General features: G+C 36.0%; 1 protein-coding gene across 1 annotated transcript in view; it reads left to right on the top strand.

The window, feature by feature from the left end:
• The window catches only part of LOC132311075 (succinate-semialdehyde dehydrogenase, mitochondrial), a 39,936-nt gene extending 38,106 nt beyond the window's left edge, over nt 1-1,830 (top strand). The window contains exons 17-21 of the mRNA XM_059808794.1: nt 377-462; nt 770-876; nt 954-1,031; nt 1,325-1,399; nt 1,497-1,830. Coding sequence (XP_059664777.1) covers nt 377-462; nt 770-876; nt 954-1,031; nt 1,325-1,363 — 310 coding nt within the window. The 3' untranslated portion in view covers nt 1,364-1,399; nt 1,497-1,830. The remainder of the gene's footprint in view (nt 1-376; nt 463-769; nt 877-953; nt 1,032-1,324; nt 1,400-1,496) is intronic.
• The last annotated feature ends 13,580 nt before the right edge of the window (nt 1,831-15,410 follow it).

The raw sequence follows: 15,410 nt of genomic DNA on the forward strand, positions 1-15,410 counted from the left end.
AGTGCCATTTAGTTCATTACCTAAGACTTTCGTGAAATGAGCTGGGGGTATTTGAGGTTGTGTTAATTGCAATAATTTGAGAATTGTAAAGGTTCTCCACATGCAATTTAGTAAAACTGACCTTTGTGTGAATGGGGCTTCTAGGAAGTCATTATGTAATTGTCTTTTATATTTAATGGAAATAAGTGGTCAGGGCATTTGGATCCCACTTCTATCTGTTTTCTTTTTGTTTTGTTTTTGTTTATTTATTTATTTATTATTATTTATTTGGATCCCACTTCTATCATGTGATTGCTTGAAATTTTTTGCTTTTAGATCTGTGAAATGTATAACTACTTTATTCTATTCTTATAAATGGTATTTGAATTCACCTCAGGGAGGAAGTATTTGGACCAGTTGCACCCCTTTTGCAATTTAGAACTGAGGAAGAGGCTATTGGTATTGCTAATGACACCAATGCAGGTTCGTGTTCCAGACCACTGCCCATTTTTTATAAAAGATAGTATGCTTATGAAATTGCATCTTTCATAAGAAGTATGTATATATATATATGTATATATATAATTTTTTTTTGTTCCTAGTTAGAAGTATGTATATGTGTGTGTGTGTATTTGCATATCTTGTAAACCAAACCTAACCTAGATACATAGGTAGTATACCAATGTAGAATTTGCAAAGAATATATCTTTTCCATACTCTATTGGTTAATAGATCCATGGATTCCTTTAGACTAGACTTGTCACTGTAAAATTCATATCTACATGTGTAGGGTTAGCCGCTTACATATTCACAACAAATGTTCAACGTTCTTGGCGCGTCGCTGAAGCTCTTGAATATGGAATTGTTGGAGTTAACGAGGGACTGGTTTCAACAGAGGTGGGTCTTATCCTGCATGCAGTGGATAAATAGGAATGGTTGTTGAGTGGCTTATTGCTTCTTTTCCTTTCATGTAGGTGGCTCCATTTGGTGGCTTCAAACAGTCTGGTCTTGGACGGGAAGGTTCCAAGTATGGGATGGACGAATATTTGGAAGTAAGTATATTCAAATGTACAATGCAACCACCCGGGGATATAGAAAATAGAAAAGAAGGGGGAAAAAAAAGAAGCTGATTGTTCCACATAGGTCAATAATTTGTAAAATATTTTGATTAAGGATGCCATTTCCCCTTTCCCCAAATTGTTTATCTCTATTCAATACACTTTCTTGGTTAATTTCTGAATCAGGAATGTTGTCGTATAAAATAATTCCAGAACCCAATGTATGCGTTATGTTTATTTTATTCTCTGTGACTAACTCAGGCATTCTTCCATGCTTCCAATTGCAGATTAAATACGTGTGTTTGGGGAACATGAATTTTAATTGACGCTCAACCTTTGCATGCTGAGGATTTGCAAGCTCGGTAAGAAAGATTGCATTTGAATTCGACATTAGTAAGAGCCCTAGACCTTCTTTTTACTGAATTTGTATTGAATTGGGTGGGCATGCGGCATATGCAGGTTATTCGACATTAGAAAGAGCCCTACGTCTGGAGGCATCTTGGAGGGACAGTTCGAGCCTTGTGTAAAAGATGAGTTGCTGATAGATGTTTACTGCGTATGTATCTAAATAAGTTCCAAAGACGAGCTAGGGAATAGATCCTTACTGTCAAGTTATATCTAATAATAAATGGGAGGTTGTCTATGACCATTTTTTTAGTTATGGTGTGCATGTGAACACCACTGCCTTTTGAAGGCATACCATAGCATAGCTATTGTTGTTGTTAGCATGGTAATTCTTTAGGCTTGTTCCTTTTAGCAAAGGATAATTGGTGAATATAATAATAAGGGTAAAGTACAAAAAAAAAAAAAAAAAAAAAAAAAAAAAAAAAAATTGGTGCTAGGTAAGAAATTGAAAGAAACACCCTTGTTATTTAAGCATGTGTATATAAAATCTTTATAATTTTTACCATATTTGTTTTTTAAAATACCCTTAATGAAATTAGTGCGTGCGAGTGTTTAAATTATTTTTCTTTTAATTTTGCTTTTGGGGAGTTTTAGGTATTTTAATTGAGAAAATGTCCTTATTTGCCCAATTTTTTTGCACATTCAGTATATAACAAAGGTATTTTTGCACTTCAATTCTCTTAGTTACGCTGTTTTTTATTCCTCGAGTAGTGTACAAGTTTCTCTCAAAGGGAGGGAGGAGCTAACATCGAAAACAAATGGAAACTTATTTAATGGGGCTTGGTTTAATTGAGATTGGTGAAAGCCAATGAGTTTTATAACATTATTTGCGGGGACCGAAAAAAAATAAAACAAAAAACAATATGTAATTTGATCAATAGCGATGATGATTGCATGCATTCATTGACGGCCAATATTTATTTATATGAATCAACCTAACAAAAAGAAAAGATCGCTTTGTTTTATTATATCTATCTTCTAAAAGTTTGACTGTCAAAATGAAAAGGAGATAATAAAGAAATAAAAAGTAAAAGAAAATTTAGGAACAAAAACAAACCTGCCAAGGAATGAAGGAAGAATCAAACTATTGCCGTCAGTGGGTCAATTGGCCAAAGATTTTTGTTAACCGTTCTTCTGTAAGGCTCCTAAATTATAATAAAAATAGTCAATTTGTCATTTTATTAAATTCAGTCCTTTTAGACTTCAAACAAACACTACATATTTTCTTTTCTGGTTTATAAATGTATTAGGATGTGTCAAAATGAGCACCTGTGTAAAAAAAAATGGTAATAATAATAGTAATGAATATCATCATGATAAACAATGAACGGATATATGTTCCACAAATTCACCGTCAAGGGGAAGACAAATATTCATGAAATATAAATTCTCTAAAACATGCATATAAACATGCTATGAATTCAAGCAAATCATACATGCCCTTAAATCTAAGCGAACACACTTTTCCATCAACCGGTGTATTGTTTAGAACCGTAATGAAGTAAAAGTTAAACCTCAACTTAGGATTTGTATTGCGTTTGGTATGTAAGAATGGAATAGAATAGAATGGAATGTCCACTTCAATAATTCATTTGTCATTCCATTCATGTAATTTTTTTTAGAAAAACCCTCATGTTCCGAGTCTAAAAATCACCGCCGCCACCACTGCTTTCCACCACCATAACCACTACCGCCTTTCACCACCACCACCTCCATTACCTTCCACCATCGCCACCATTGTTGACGCTTTCAACCACCACATCATCGTCACCTCCACTACCTTGTACCACCGCCACCTCCATCTCCATCATTGCCACCACCACCACCGACTTCCACTACTACTACATTCGACCACCGCCACCTCTATTGCCTTCCACCACCGTCACCATTACCGCCACCACCACCGCATTCCACCACCGCCACCTTCCACTGCTACCTATACCATTGCTGCTTTGCACCACTGCCACCACCATCACTACCACCGCCTCCACTGTCGTCGCTTTCCACCACCACTACCACGACATCGTCACCTCCACTGCCACCTCCACCACTACACCACTGCCATTACCACTGTAATGTTTCTCGATTTTCTATTTTTAAAATTTATTTATTTTTACGCTTCGCTTAGCGTGCCATGTAGGTTCCCAGAGTGGTTTAGGACATTTATTTGAGTTTAGGACTCTTAGGAATGAATTTGGGGTCATTTTGATATTTTTCAGATTTTCGGGCCGAGAGGTCCAAGTGGGTCCCACACCCGGATTGTTTTTTACACTTGAGATTATTTTTCTGGCTCATTGCATTTGGAGTATATTTATATGGCTATGTATTTAATTATATCATTATAGCATGTTTAATGTATATATTTGCGCATGGGGTGTGCTTTCGTCATTTTTAGGGTCAAAGCGGACCTACCTTGACCAAGGATGATAAATATGATCACATAACCACATTTTTAGTCACTTTTCCTCCTTGTATCAGCTGAAGCAAAGCCCTTCTCTCTCTAAGCTCTTTCTCTCTCTAAAATTATAGCTTTCAAGGCTTGATTTCATCTATTTGTTTTTGGAATTGAACTTTGTCATTGAAGGCAAAGTTAACGAGCACGGTGAGAGCTACGATTTAATCAGAGCCGATCTTCATTTGGACCACTTTGGGATTTTGGAAATTTGGGACTTTTCTTTCAATCTTGAGTTAGTGGTTTTTAAAGCCCACATTCTTTGGTTTTTGTGAATAAACCCTCTTGTATTTGTGTTATATCATGCATAATTATGAAAATTGCTTATGTTTATCAGGGTTTATGGATGTGAAGCATGATGTTATGTTCTATGTAATATAATGTGTTGAAATTACATGAATTTTATCTTAAAAATGCTATGATTGTGAGGTTGTTTATATGTATATTGTTGAATTAAATATCTCCAAAGCATGCGAGTATTATAGTAGTTAAGTTGTGAAATTTCATGTTGGCACGATGTTGAAAATTCATGAAATATTTATGCATCAGTATTGGGTGAAAAATGGGAAAGTGATTTTCAAATGAAAAGAAATTGTTTTGGGAAAGGTTTGAAACAATGTTTGCGAAATCCGAACGGCAAGGAGTCGCCTTGTATCCATGGCGTTAATGGAACCTAGAGGGAATGTAGGGAGACTGTTTTATGCGTGGTTGAGTTACCTAGGTCCCAAATGAAACTAAGAAGTTGACTTAGGACAGGGATAGTTAACCAATCCTTCTCTCGTAATGTTGGGGAGTCGCCTTGGGCCGGGTTATATTATCGGTTTAACGGTTATTGCATTGGAAAGGATTTTGAAATAAATGGGGAGTGACATTGGCATTACATTGCATGTTATTGATTGTGTTTGTATTCATGTAATGATGCTTGGTTGATTTATTTTCCCAAAAGTTTGTATGATCCATTCACTATACTCCGTTCTTTGTTTGTGATTCACCGGGTCATTAAGAGCTGTGTTTTAGGCACCACCTACTGAGCCGTTGTGCTCACCCCTTTATTACTATTTTTCAGGTCACGTAAAGGAAGTGGTGGATGACATTCCTCCACAAGCTTAAGACAAATTAGAGGAACCTTTATTTCTTTTGTAATCAATGTAATATTTGATATTTTGTAGAAAATATAATCTACGTGTTTCTATTTTGCTACAAAATTGTATATGACTGGTCTATGTATTTAATTTAAGAATCGAAATGGTTTTGAGACCATCCTTCTTCATTTTGTGGTCTCATTAGGATTTCTAAATCCATGTAAGGCCTTTTGGCCATGTTAAGTTGTAACCAGATTTGTTTTGACAATATATGATGCTTTAAACTCGTTTAATGATTATGTAGACGCATGGATGTTTAATTATGTTTTACGCTATCAAATGAACATTTTTGGGACAGGTCTAAACCATATTTAGGTCGACAAATGGACCAACAAGGGTGCCGGGGGCTCAAACCAGCAAAAGCATGCCTTATCTAAAGAAGTAAAAACTGGTCGACGTGAAGTTGCATACGTTGACTGATTTAGCTAAACCGATCAATGTGTGACCTGCACACATAGATCGATTTCTACTACTTCCCCAGTTTTCATTTCTTCTCCCCTCTTGTTCAATCTCAACCCATTTGACTATGTTATGGGGTACTACAAAGTATATAATGATGTATTAATTATGTTTTGACATTAGAAATGACCGTAATGCCCTTAGATGACCTCGGGTCTGGTTAAGGACCCGAATAGATCGATATAAACTTGATATCAGAGTAATGGTTCGAAAACCATTAGGACGACGAGTAGAGGCTTACCTAAGGTTGTGTAGAAGTTGATTTACATTGTTTACATGCTTATGTGTTAAAGTGTTTCATTAATTGCAAAGTATGTTTGTGACGGCCCAAGTTTTTCAACCCGGTGCGTCAGTGATGAACCGAAAGATGACTCTATAACGAATCCGAAATGCGGAAGCAAAAGACAAAACAATGGTCTCTAGAGATACAACATGACTCTAAGACGCCAATGTGACCCTCAATGAGGTCACGGAACCCAAAGGAATCAAATGCAGAAGCAACATTTCAAAAACGGACAAGAATGGACCTAGGGGCAAAAAAGTCATTTCCAGCTTAAAAGTGGGTGCCACCAAGCACACCATTGGAAAGACAATGAAAAATTAATGAATTTAGACTCAAGAATCACTTGATTCGGAGTCCGAATGAAGAAGATATGGCTAACGGAAGAAGAAAGGGCAAAACGGTCAAAAAGTCAACCCAAGACCATCTAATTGATTAGGAGATCCTTCTAATTGATTAGAAGACCAAAAATCAGTGACCAACTCACTGCCCACGCTCATCTAACCGGTTACGAGATTCACCACCCGTACACTTGACCCGTACACTTGTACTATAACTTAGAAAAAACCTTGCAGCAGGGGTTTTTCCGGAAAAAATGGGATTTTGAGGCCCTAGATGACATTTTCTAGAAAAACACAAGAAGAAACCCCCCTTAAAATTGAGTTTTCTACATGACTCGTGAAAAAAATTGAAAAATACGCAATGTGAAATGCCCAAAATTCCCTCCCAAGAAATCTGGTCCAGAGGGTCGAAAAAGTTGCTAAATTGAAAAACAGAAGCTGAACTTTGCGATCGATTTTTGATACCAAGATGGCATTTTCTGGAAAAACACGAAAAAGAAAACCCCCCTAAAATCACATTTTCTAAGTGACTATATGGAGAACGGAATTTATTTCTGAAAGAAAATTCCCAAAATACCCTTAGGTCAGATTATGCAATAAAAGTGTAAAATGAGTCCGTAGGAGGCTCATTTCACCAAAGAAGAAGTTTTGCCCGGAAATGACCATGCACGCAAACGTAACTTACCTAATAAGATGTGTTACAATGGTCCATGACTTAAAAATATGGCCGATACAAAATATGACCCCCTCAACGGCCAAAATGACAAAAACGAAGTTTGGAATGAAAACTTGGAATTTAAAATCTTGAAATGACTTCAAAATACCGTTTGGCCTTTGGCCACACCTCATACATGATGAATGAATGCTAATGGACAAATTTTCATATACAATGCACACTCCGGCGCACAATAGCATACTAAAACGCATGAATTTCATATAATCTCATTAAAGGCAAAAATCAACATCCAAGACATAAATGTGATTCTAAAGAAGTTTGGCCCTTGGCCTCATGTCATATACATAAAATGAGAATCAAAAGTGTGCTTAGGCACACATTACAAGTTTTGAATCAAATATACACATTTGACAAATAAGACTACAATTGGCATTCCGAGCCAACCTTCACAAAAATGGAAGTCTCCAAGTCCATAAGTCATCCAAGCATAATGGGAGTCTCAACTTTAATTCTTGTACCTGAAATATGCCCCAGTATCGTAGGGGTGAGTAACATAAAGCTACTCGTAGGAAATGAGCATGCATCGACCTATGTTTTACAAGTTTGCATGATTAATTATTGTGGTTCATTCCACCTAACGTCTATGTCAAAGGTGAGACTCAAGGAGCATCCTAGCTACCTAAGATCATTTCTAGCATCAATCACCTCATTCATGCAATTTTAGCAACATAGGGTCATGCTTACACAAAGCAACAACATAGGAGCATGCTTACACAAAGCAACAACATATAGATTCTCAAGGTTATCAACTTGAAGTCTAAAATGCAACATCAACTAAATATAACAATTTAGCACAATTAAAATATCTAATACCACACATCAAGACATAGATTCTCTAGGTTATCAACTAGAAATCTAAAAGTGTGAAATCAACTAAATATAGCAATTTAGTATGGATGTACTTAACAACATCAAAATCGCCAATAGCCAAACCACAAGTCAATAAGGTAAACATGATTGTCAACTTGGAATTGAATGTGAAAACAAATAGTGGAAGACTTGGACATCACGTCTCGGGTTTCCGCCGAGAACAAAATGGTTGTTCCGGGCACTAACCCGCAGGGAAAACCACCTTAAGTGCGCATTATCTCAATTGGGGAGAACTCATACCTCCCGCACTAAAGCCGAACTTTAGCCATATCACATGTAACAATAATGTCCCAAGACTCCAAAATAAACCAAATAAGTTCATAACTTATACATATTACTACTACATAGTATCAAGTTAGCAATATAACTCTCAATTGTGCATAATAAGCATTTCATATCCATAATGCTATGAAATCACAAGCCAACAATATATTCATATTAGAAACATACTCTCATGAATATAAATTTAACAACAATGCTCTTCAATACATATTACACAATCAAGTGAATACATCACAAGTCTAAATCCATGCTCTTAAAATAGAAACAACTTCTAAAACATGATTAGATCCATTGATAAACAAGATAGAATTTAATTACATCAAAATAATTAAACTTTCTAGATTTCAAATCATTTTCAAATGGCCTCAATTTAATATATGCTAATAGACATATCATGGTCATTACATATATTCACACAAAAGCTTAATTAGGCGCAGGAAACCACAAAAATAGATTTTAATTAATTCTCTTAATTAAAGTCTCTAAATTTTCAAACTCAACCAAATGCTCTCAAATTAAAGTATGTTAATAAACATGCCAAAACTCAATTTAGAAGCATAATACAACTCAAATTCACGCAAGGTACGGTCATGAACTTTAATCACAAAAGATAAATATTAATTAAAAAGAGCAATTCTTATTTAATTAATCCCAATTTAATATATGTTAACAAACATATTAAAACAAGATTTTCAACCATGCCACAATTCAAAACCAAGTTACACATCTTCATGAATTTTAAATCTTATACAAAGAAATAAAAATTACTAACTTTCTAGATTTGATATAAGGCATACATATATGTTATATAATCATGGCAAATACACAATACAACACACAAATAATCCTAAAACATTCCCTACCTCCATTTGAGATGAAATCTCAAATCCCCAACAAAATAAATCGGCTCCGAATCCGACGAAACTCCTAAGTTTTGTTGGGGACAACACCACGAACATGAATCCCAAGGAAGCCCCATCAAAAACATAACTTGACTTCAAACCCGAACTCAAGAAATGGCCAAAACGAGATTCCAATCGTTTGGGATCGAAAGCCTCGCCGAGGGGAACAATAAACATAAAGGCATCACCATTTTTTAGTGAGGGGAGGAAGCTCAAAAGAAGAGAGAGAAGATGGCAGCCATGGCTGCCATGAGATCCGGCCAAGAGAGGGGAGAGAGAGAGTGAAATCCGATTTTTTCACTAAAGACCTCCTATTTATAGAAAAACTCAAAAAGTGCCCCGAACAGGCCCCGTCGGGTCCGAAAAAGTGAAATTTGAGCAGACGAACTCAAATGGCAAAACTCCGTGAACAAAAAACATTCAAAATGAGAAAATATGAACAACGAAAGAAACGGCGTCGAAAATTGAGTCCCAAGCAGAAAGTTATGCCCAAAACAAGTTTGGCGCAAACCGGGGCAAGAAACCCTGAAATTGGAAAACATCGACTAGGAGGAAATTCTAAGAGTCCACGACTCGACGAAATGTGAAAATGAATCCCGTGCGAGGATCCAGGCTCAAAACAAGGCATTGAGCAATAACTTTCATTAATTGCATAATGGCCCCTCCAAAAAGTGAAAACTGCGAAACTGCCCCAGAATGAAAATATCTTCCAAAAGATATTTTCTTAGATACCCTAAAATAAAATATCTTCAAAATATATTTACGAAAAACACTCCAAGAAAAGGAAATGTTTCCAAAGACCAATGCATCCATGCCCCTATGGATACCGGGAGCAACCAGAGTACTTTCTCACGAAAGTAAAGATACGTATCTCATAGAAATCATTGAGAATGAAGATATGTGAAGTCAGAAACCAACTCTGAACACAAGAAGTGTGGTTACGCAAACAGAGTGACAAACGAGGAAAAGACGAAATAGGGAAAAAGACAAAAATAGGGAAAAGACAAAAAGTGAATAGTATCGAAAAACGAAAAATGCGGAATTGACTTGGTTCTCAAAGGAAGTTGTCAATCCACAGAAAAGAGTGTCGGAAGTCACTTTAGAGCACTCGAGATGACACTAAGTGACGAGGAACTGAACTCAGAAAGGGAAAGACAACGAAAAAAATTTATCTGAAAAATTCGGGTCATTACAATGTTTACTTGCTTATGTGACTACTATTGTGTCTAATTTTACCACTCATAATAGAATGATTTCGTGTAGGATAGCTCTATGTAAAGAGGATTGTCGAACCCATAGGGAGATGAGATTTATGTTCAGTTTTTACTTTAGTCCTAACGGTTTACAGGTAACTGGTTGAAAAGTTTGCTTGGTTGTCACGATTAAAAACAAACTAAAATTGAAATGAAATATTAAACTAAATTAAATTAAATGATCAGAGAGAGAAATCTTAGGGCTTTGACTTAACCACAATCATCATACTATGGTTAATTGCATCAACTCTGGGATTTTAACAAATTATATTTTTAAATGAATTGAACTCAATAACATTCGTTCAATTCGGATTTTAAAGAAAGATGTTTTATGAAATTTAGTTAACTATAACCTATCTGCGGTTAGCATGGATTATCTACCTACCTACTCTAACTACTTTAACTACTTTGCAAATAATCCATCTTTCCTAAGCATAGACTATGAAAACATTCTTTTATAAAAAACATTGGAACACCATTATATGAACTCTATTCTCATGTCCGGCAAGGCTCCGCCAGATACCGTCCAATAAAATAGGTTGAGAATAGAAAACTAGATTGGGTTAAGAACAATCAAACCATAATACTAGATTGGGTTACATCAGTGCCCTAAGAGAGGAATTAGCTACTCACGACGATGTCGGATTCATCTGTGTTGCAGTTGTCTCCATCGTCACGGACGACACTTCTCTTCTCAGGATCTTCACCTTCTAAGGTTCTAGAAACCCTAAAAGCCGCCACCACAGTATTAGCCTTCTAAATTACACGAGAAAAAGGGACTTCTTCTATCAGGGCTTGTGCATCGTTTTATAGAAGAAAATAAAGGCTTGGTGGGCTTTTAGGTCTTCTGGCCCATCTGAAATAAGATACAACTTGTAAAGAGAACAATCCCGTACTTTAAATTTGACATGTCATGGAAGGCTCGAGCTTTAGGAACAAATGTTCGAGTTTTAAGGTTCATGCTCGAGCTTGAGGAACAAGGCTCGAACTTCTTTGGATTAAAGCTCGAGCTCTAAGGTTTGGTGCTCGATCTTCACTTTGACACACTCTAGGACTTTAACCAATTCTGTTTTCAAATGAACTAAACTTAATAACATTCGTTCAATTCGGAGTTTAAAGAAAGATGTTTTACAAAATTAGCTAACTATAACTTATCTGCGGTTAGCGTGAACTATTCGCCTACCTACTCTACCTACTTTAACTACTGTGCGAATGAACCAACTTTCCTAAGCATAGATTATGAAAACATTCTTTTACAAAATACGTTGGAACACCATTATATGACCTCTATTATTGTGTTCGGCAGGGCTCCCCCAGATACTGTACAACAAGGTAGGTTGAGAATAGAACATAAATTATTATATCCAAGACAAGGTAATAACAATTTATATTCTACTAAAGCATGAAAAACAACTTGAGTTGTGTCAAGTGCTCATAGTCATATAATCAAGAAAATATTATATATTAAAATAAACCCAGAGTCAAAATAATCAAACCATAATATAACGTTGGGTTACATCAGTGCCCTAAGAAAGGGATTAGCTACTCATGACAAGGTTGGATAGCATCCGTGTTGAGTTTATCTCCAGAGTCACGGGCTACGCTTCTCTTCTCAGGATCTGCACTTTCAAGGTTGTAGGAACCCTAAAAGCCACCACACCTTCAGCCTTCTGAATAACACAGTAAAAGAGATTGAAATTTCGGACCTATTTTATCAAAGCTTACGCCTTCTTTTATAAAAGAAAATATGTATTTGGTGGGCTTTTAGGTCTTTTGGCCCAACTGGGAATCCTTGGGGTGAGGCACGAGGCCCTGGGAGCTTGGTTTTTCTAATAAATCAACTCTTCAACTTCCGACGCCTTGTGCTCGAGCTTAAGGGTCAAGGCTCAAACACCCTATGGTCAGGCTCGAGTACCCTTTTTGTTAAGGCTCGAGCTTAAAGGTGCATGGCTCGATTTTTAGTGCCTTGTTGACTTTTCTTCTTTGACTTGTAAGGCTCGAGCCTTAAGACTTGGGTTCGTGTTTTGGATCTTGAATTCCTCCAAACTTCACCATTTAAGCTCTCAGCTTGCTCTGAATGACCGGCAACGACTCTGTAAGCTTCGATATCAGTCTTTTCATTTTAAAATCCCGGTTTTAACTGTTTCTCTAGGAAAATACCTATAAACACACATTAAACATAAATCAGTCTAACAATGGATAGAACTATCACTTTAGGCATTAACATACGTATATTTAGGGGCTCGAATATGCAATATTCAACGCTTATCACACCCCCAAACTTACATATTGCTAGTCTCTTAGCAATACAGAACTAAAAAGCCGCTTTCGTGGGAATCACGGTTGCATTTAGCCTATGCAACAAGCCTTTAAACCCCTAGGTTACCCCTAGTGGACGAGTTATAGTCTCATGAGGGTTTCCAGTGAAGATACCCACAAACTTCTCAAATCAGTGCCTTAATTGTACGGTAAACCTATTCAAACCTGTTTTCAAATCATATTATCCATGCAGTTTATTAATTAGTCAAATATAGCAAGTACAACCAATCATGTAATCAGGAAAACTCTCAACTTCTAATTACAATTTAGTAACCATAGTCCCCATATGTCAGTTTAATCATTCATTCAACAATCTCAATCTCCAAAACACTTTTTGAAAGTGATCCTACAATTCAACGTGTGGCTTACTATCCATACTTGCATTCATTCCTAATTATTCCTCAATTCACAGGCAAACTTTTCAAATTCCAACTCCCAAGGCATTTATTAATTAGTTTTTTTTTTCAGGGTATGCCTCTTTTTAAAAAGGATACTGTGCAATGTTCAAGTCTATCATGCTTTCTAAACCACCCATGTAACGAACTTTCAGCCAATGACTCCTAAACCAGATGGTCTTAGTGCATCAGGTGTCAGAACACACCCCTAAGGACTTAATCATTCAAGCAATCTAGGTACAGAACCTAAACTTGATCCTTTTCTACTTCTTTTCTTCACTATTTTTTTTATTCACATTGGTGAAGAATTTTTTTTTTCTTTTATTGCATTGCATACATACCATTCTTTATATATATATATATATATATATATATATATATATATATATATTTTATGCCTTGGTTATCAAAAGTATCAAATCTACTTGCTCATCTTAGTTTAACTCAAAATAAAACAAGACTTCTAAAATTTACCCCACAAAATCCATACAAGTGTGAATATGTGCAAAGTGTAGCATTCCAAAGATTAATTTCATTAAATAAAGATCATCCTAACAAAGTGGACCACAGGCCACAAACTGATTTCAAAATTTTCAAGAATCCATTTTCACAATATTTTAGCATACAAACCATTTCGAACCAACATCAGAATGCAAATGGAGTATATAACAATCAACATACTCAAATTCATTCTAATAATATCAAATATCATAACCTATCCTTGTGTTAACAAAAATGTCAAAATTTTCAATTTTTTCAAGTCCCAAATACCAAGTCCAAAATACCTTACTCCCAAACTTATTATGCACATTGTCCTTAATGTGTGAGAACAAAAGGGAGATAAAAAATATTACCAGATAAGTAGACTAACAAATATAGACCAAAATAAAGCTCAGAGGGGAAAGTGGAACATCACCCCCAAACTTAATCTGTAGCATATGGCACAATCAACCAACTCCAAAACATATCAGAGTTCAAACATATGGAGTAAGAATAGAGAAATAGCACATGAAGTAATAATAACACAAGAATATTATAAGCAAAAAGCATATATATATATATATATATATATATAAATGATCAATACAATGCCCTAGGACAGATATACATCATAAAGAAATAAATACAGCAAAAGACTGCCCTAGTCTACAAAAGATACTATAGAAAAGCCCTAGTCAGCTAATCTATCAGAAGAGGAGTGTTTGTAGAAGTAGAAGGTGCGGACGGCGTGTGGCGTAGTAACTCCTCCAATATGCTCTGCAGCGCAGACAGCATCTGCCGTAGCACTACCTGTTTATCCTGCAGCTCAGTCACCCTAACCTGAAGCTCGAGCCCTAGGTTTAAGGCTCGAGCATATCTGCTGAAAACCCTAAGGTACACGATAAAGGAGGGCTCGAGATTAGCAAGTGCAGGCTCGAGCTTTAAGTAGCTTAATGCTTGAGCACCAAATTACAGGCTCAAGCATTGAGACATATTTTTAGATTTTTTCAAATTTTCAATTCTTATTTTCTTTTTCTTTTTTATTTAAACCTAAACTATCTAAACCTAAAATAAACATAAAAATAAACCTAAAACCTAAAATAAATAAAAATAAAACAAAACTATGGTACAACATACAAATGCTAAGTTTAACTTCGATAGCTCGAAAGAATGCTAAGTTTAACGTTGATAGCTCGATGAAAACCTAACCTCTTAGTTCACGTAAATAGGATTATGAAGTTCTACTGCCTCTACTGTGCCTCTCTACACATTACCCTCTATGTAGGGCTTCAGTCTCTGTCCATTGACTTTGAACAGTTGTCCAGTCTTACAATCTTGTATCTCAATCGCACCGTAAGGTGTAACAGAAATAACCATATATGGACCTTCCTAACGTGACTTCAGTTTGCCAGGAAAAAGTTTCAGTCGTGTATTAAACAGCCAAACTTTTTTTCCAAGCTCAAAAGTCTTACGCACAATATACTTGTCATGAAATGCCTTAGTCTTTGATTTGTAAACCTTAGCACTCTCATAAACATCATTACGTAATTCTTCGAGCTCTGTTAGTTGGAGCTTCCTGTTAGATCCAGCAGAGTTCATATCAAAGTTGAGCTTTTTTATGGCCCAAAAAGCTCTATGTTTTAATTCTACAGGAAGATGACATACCAATCGGAGTTTTATAAGCTATTCGGTAAGCCCACAAAGCATTATTCAATCTTAAAGACCAATCTTTACGATCTGACTTAACTGTTTTTTCAAGAATTCTCTTAATTTCACGATTGGATAATTCAACTTGGCCACTTGTTTGGGGATGATAGGGAGTAGCAACTTTATGAGTGATGGAGTATCTTTGTACCAAGGTACGGAAATACCTATTATAGAAGTGAGCACCTCCATCACTAATAATAGCTCGTGGCATATCAAAGCGACTAAAAATGTTCGTTTGATGAACTCAACCATGACTGCGTGATCGGCGGTTTTAGTAGCAATTGCTTCAACCCATTTAGATACATAATCTACAGCCACAAGAATATATTCATTTTTGTTTGACTGAACAA

The sequence above is a fragment of the Cornus florida genome, unplaced genomic scaffold, assembly GCF_030987335.1.
Source record: "Cornus florida cultivar Cherokee Brave unplaced genomic scaffold, ASM3098733v1 CherokeeBrave_3.0.0_Hap2_Chr06, whole genome shotgun sequence".
Lineage (NCBI taxonomy): Eukaryota > Viridiplantae > Streptophyta > Magnoliopsida > Cornales > Cornaceae > Cornus > Cornus florida.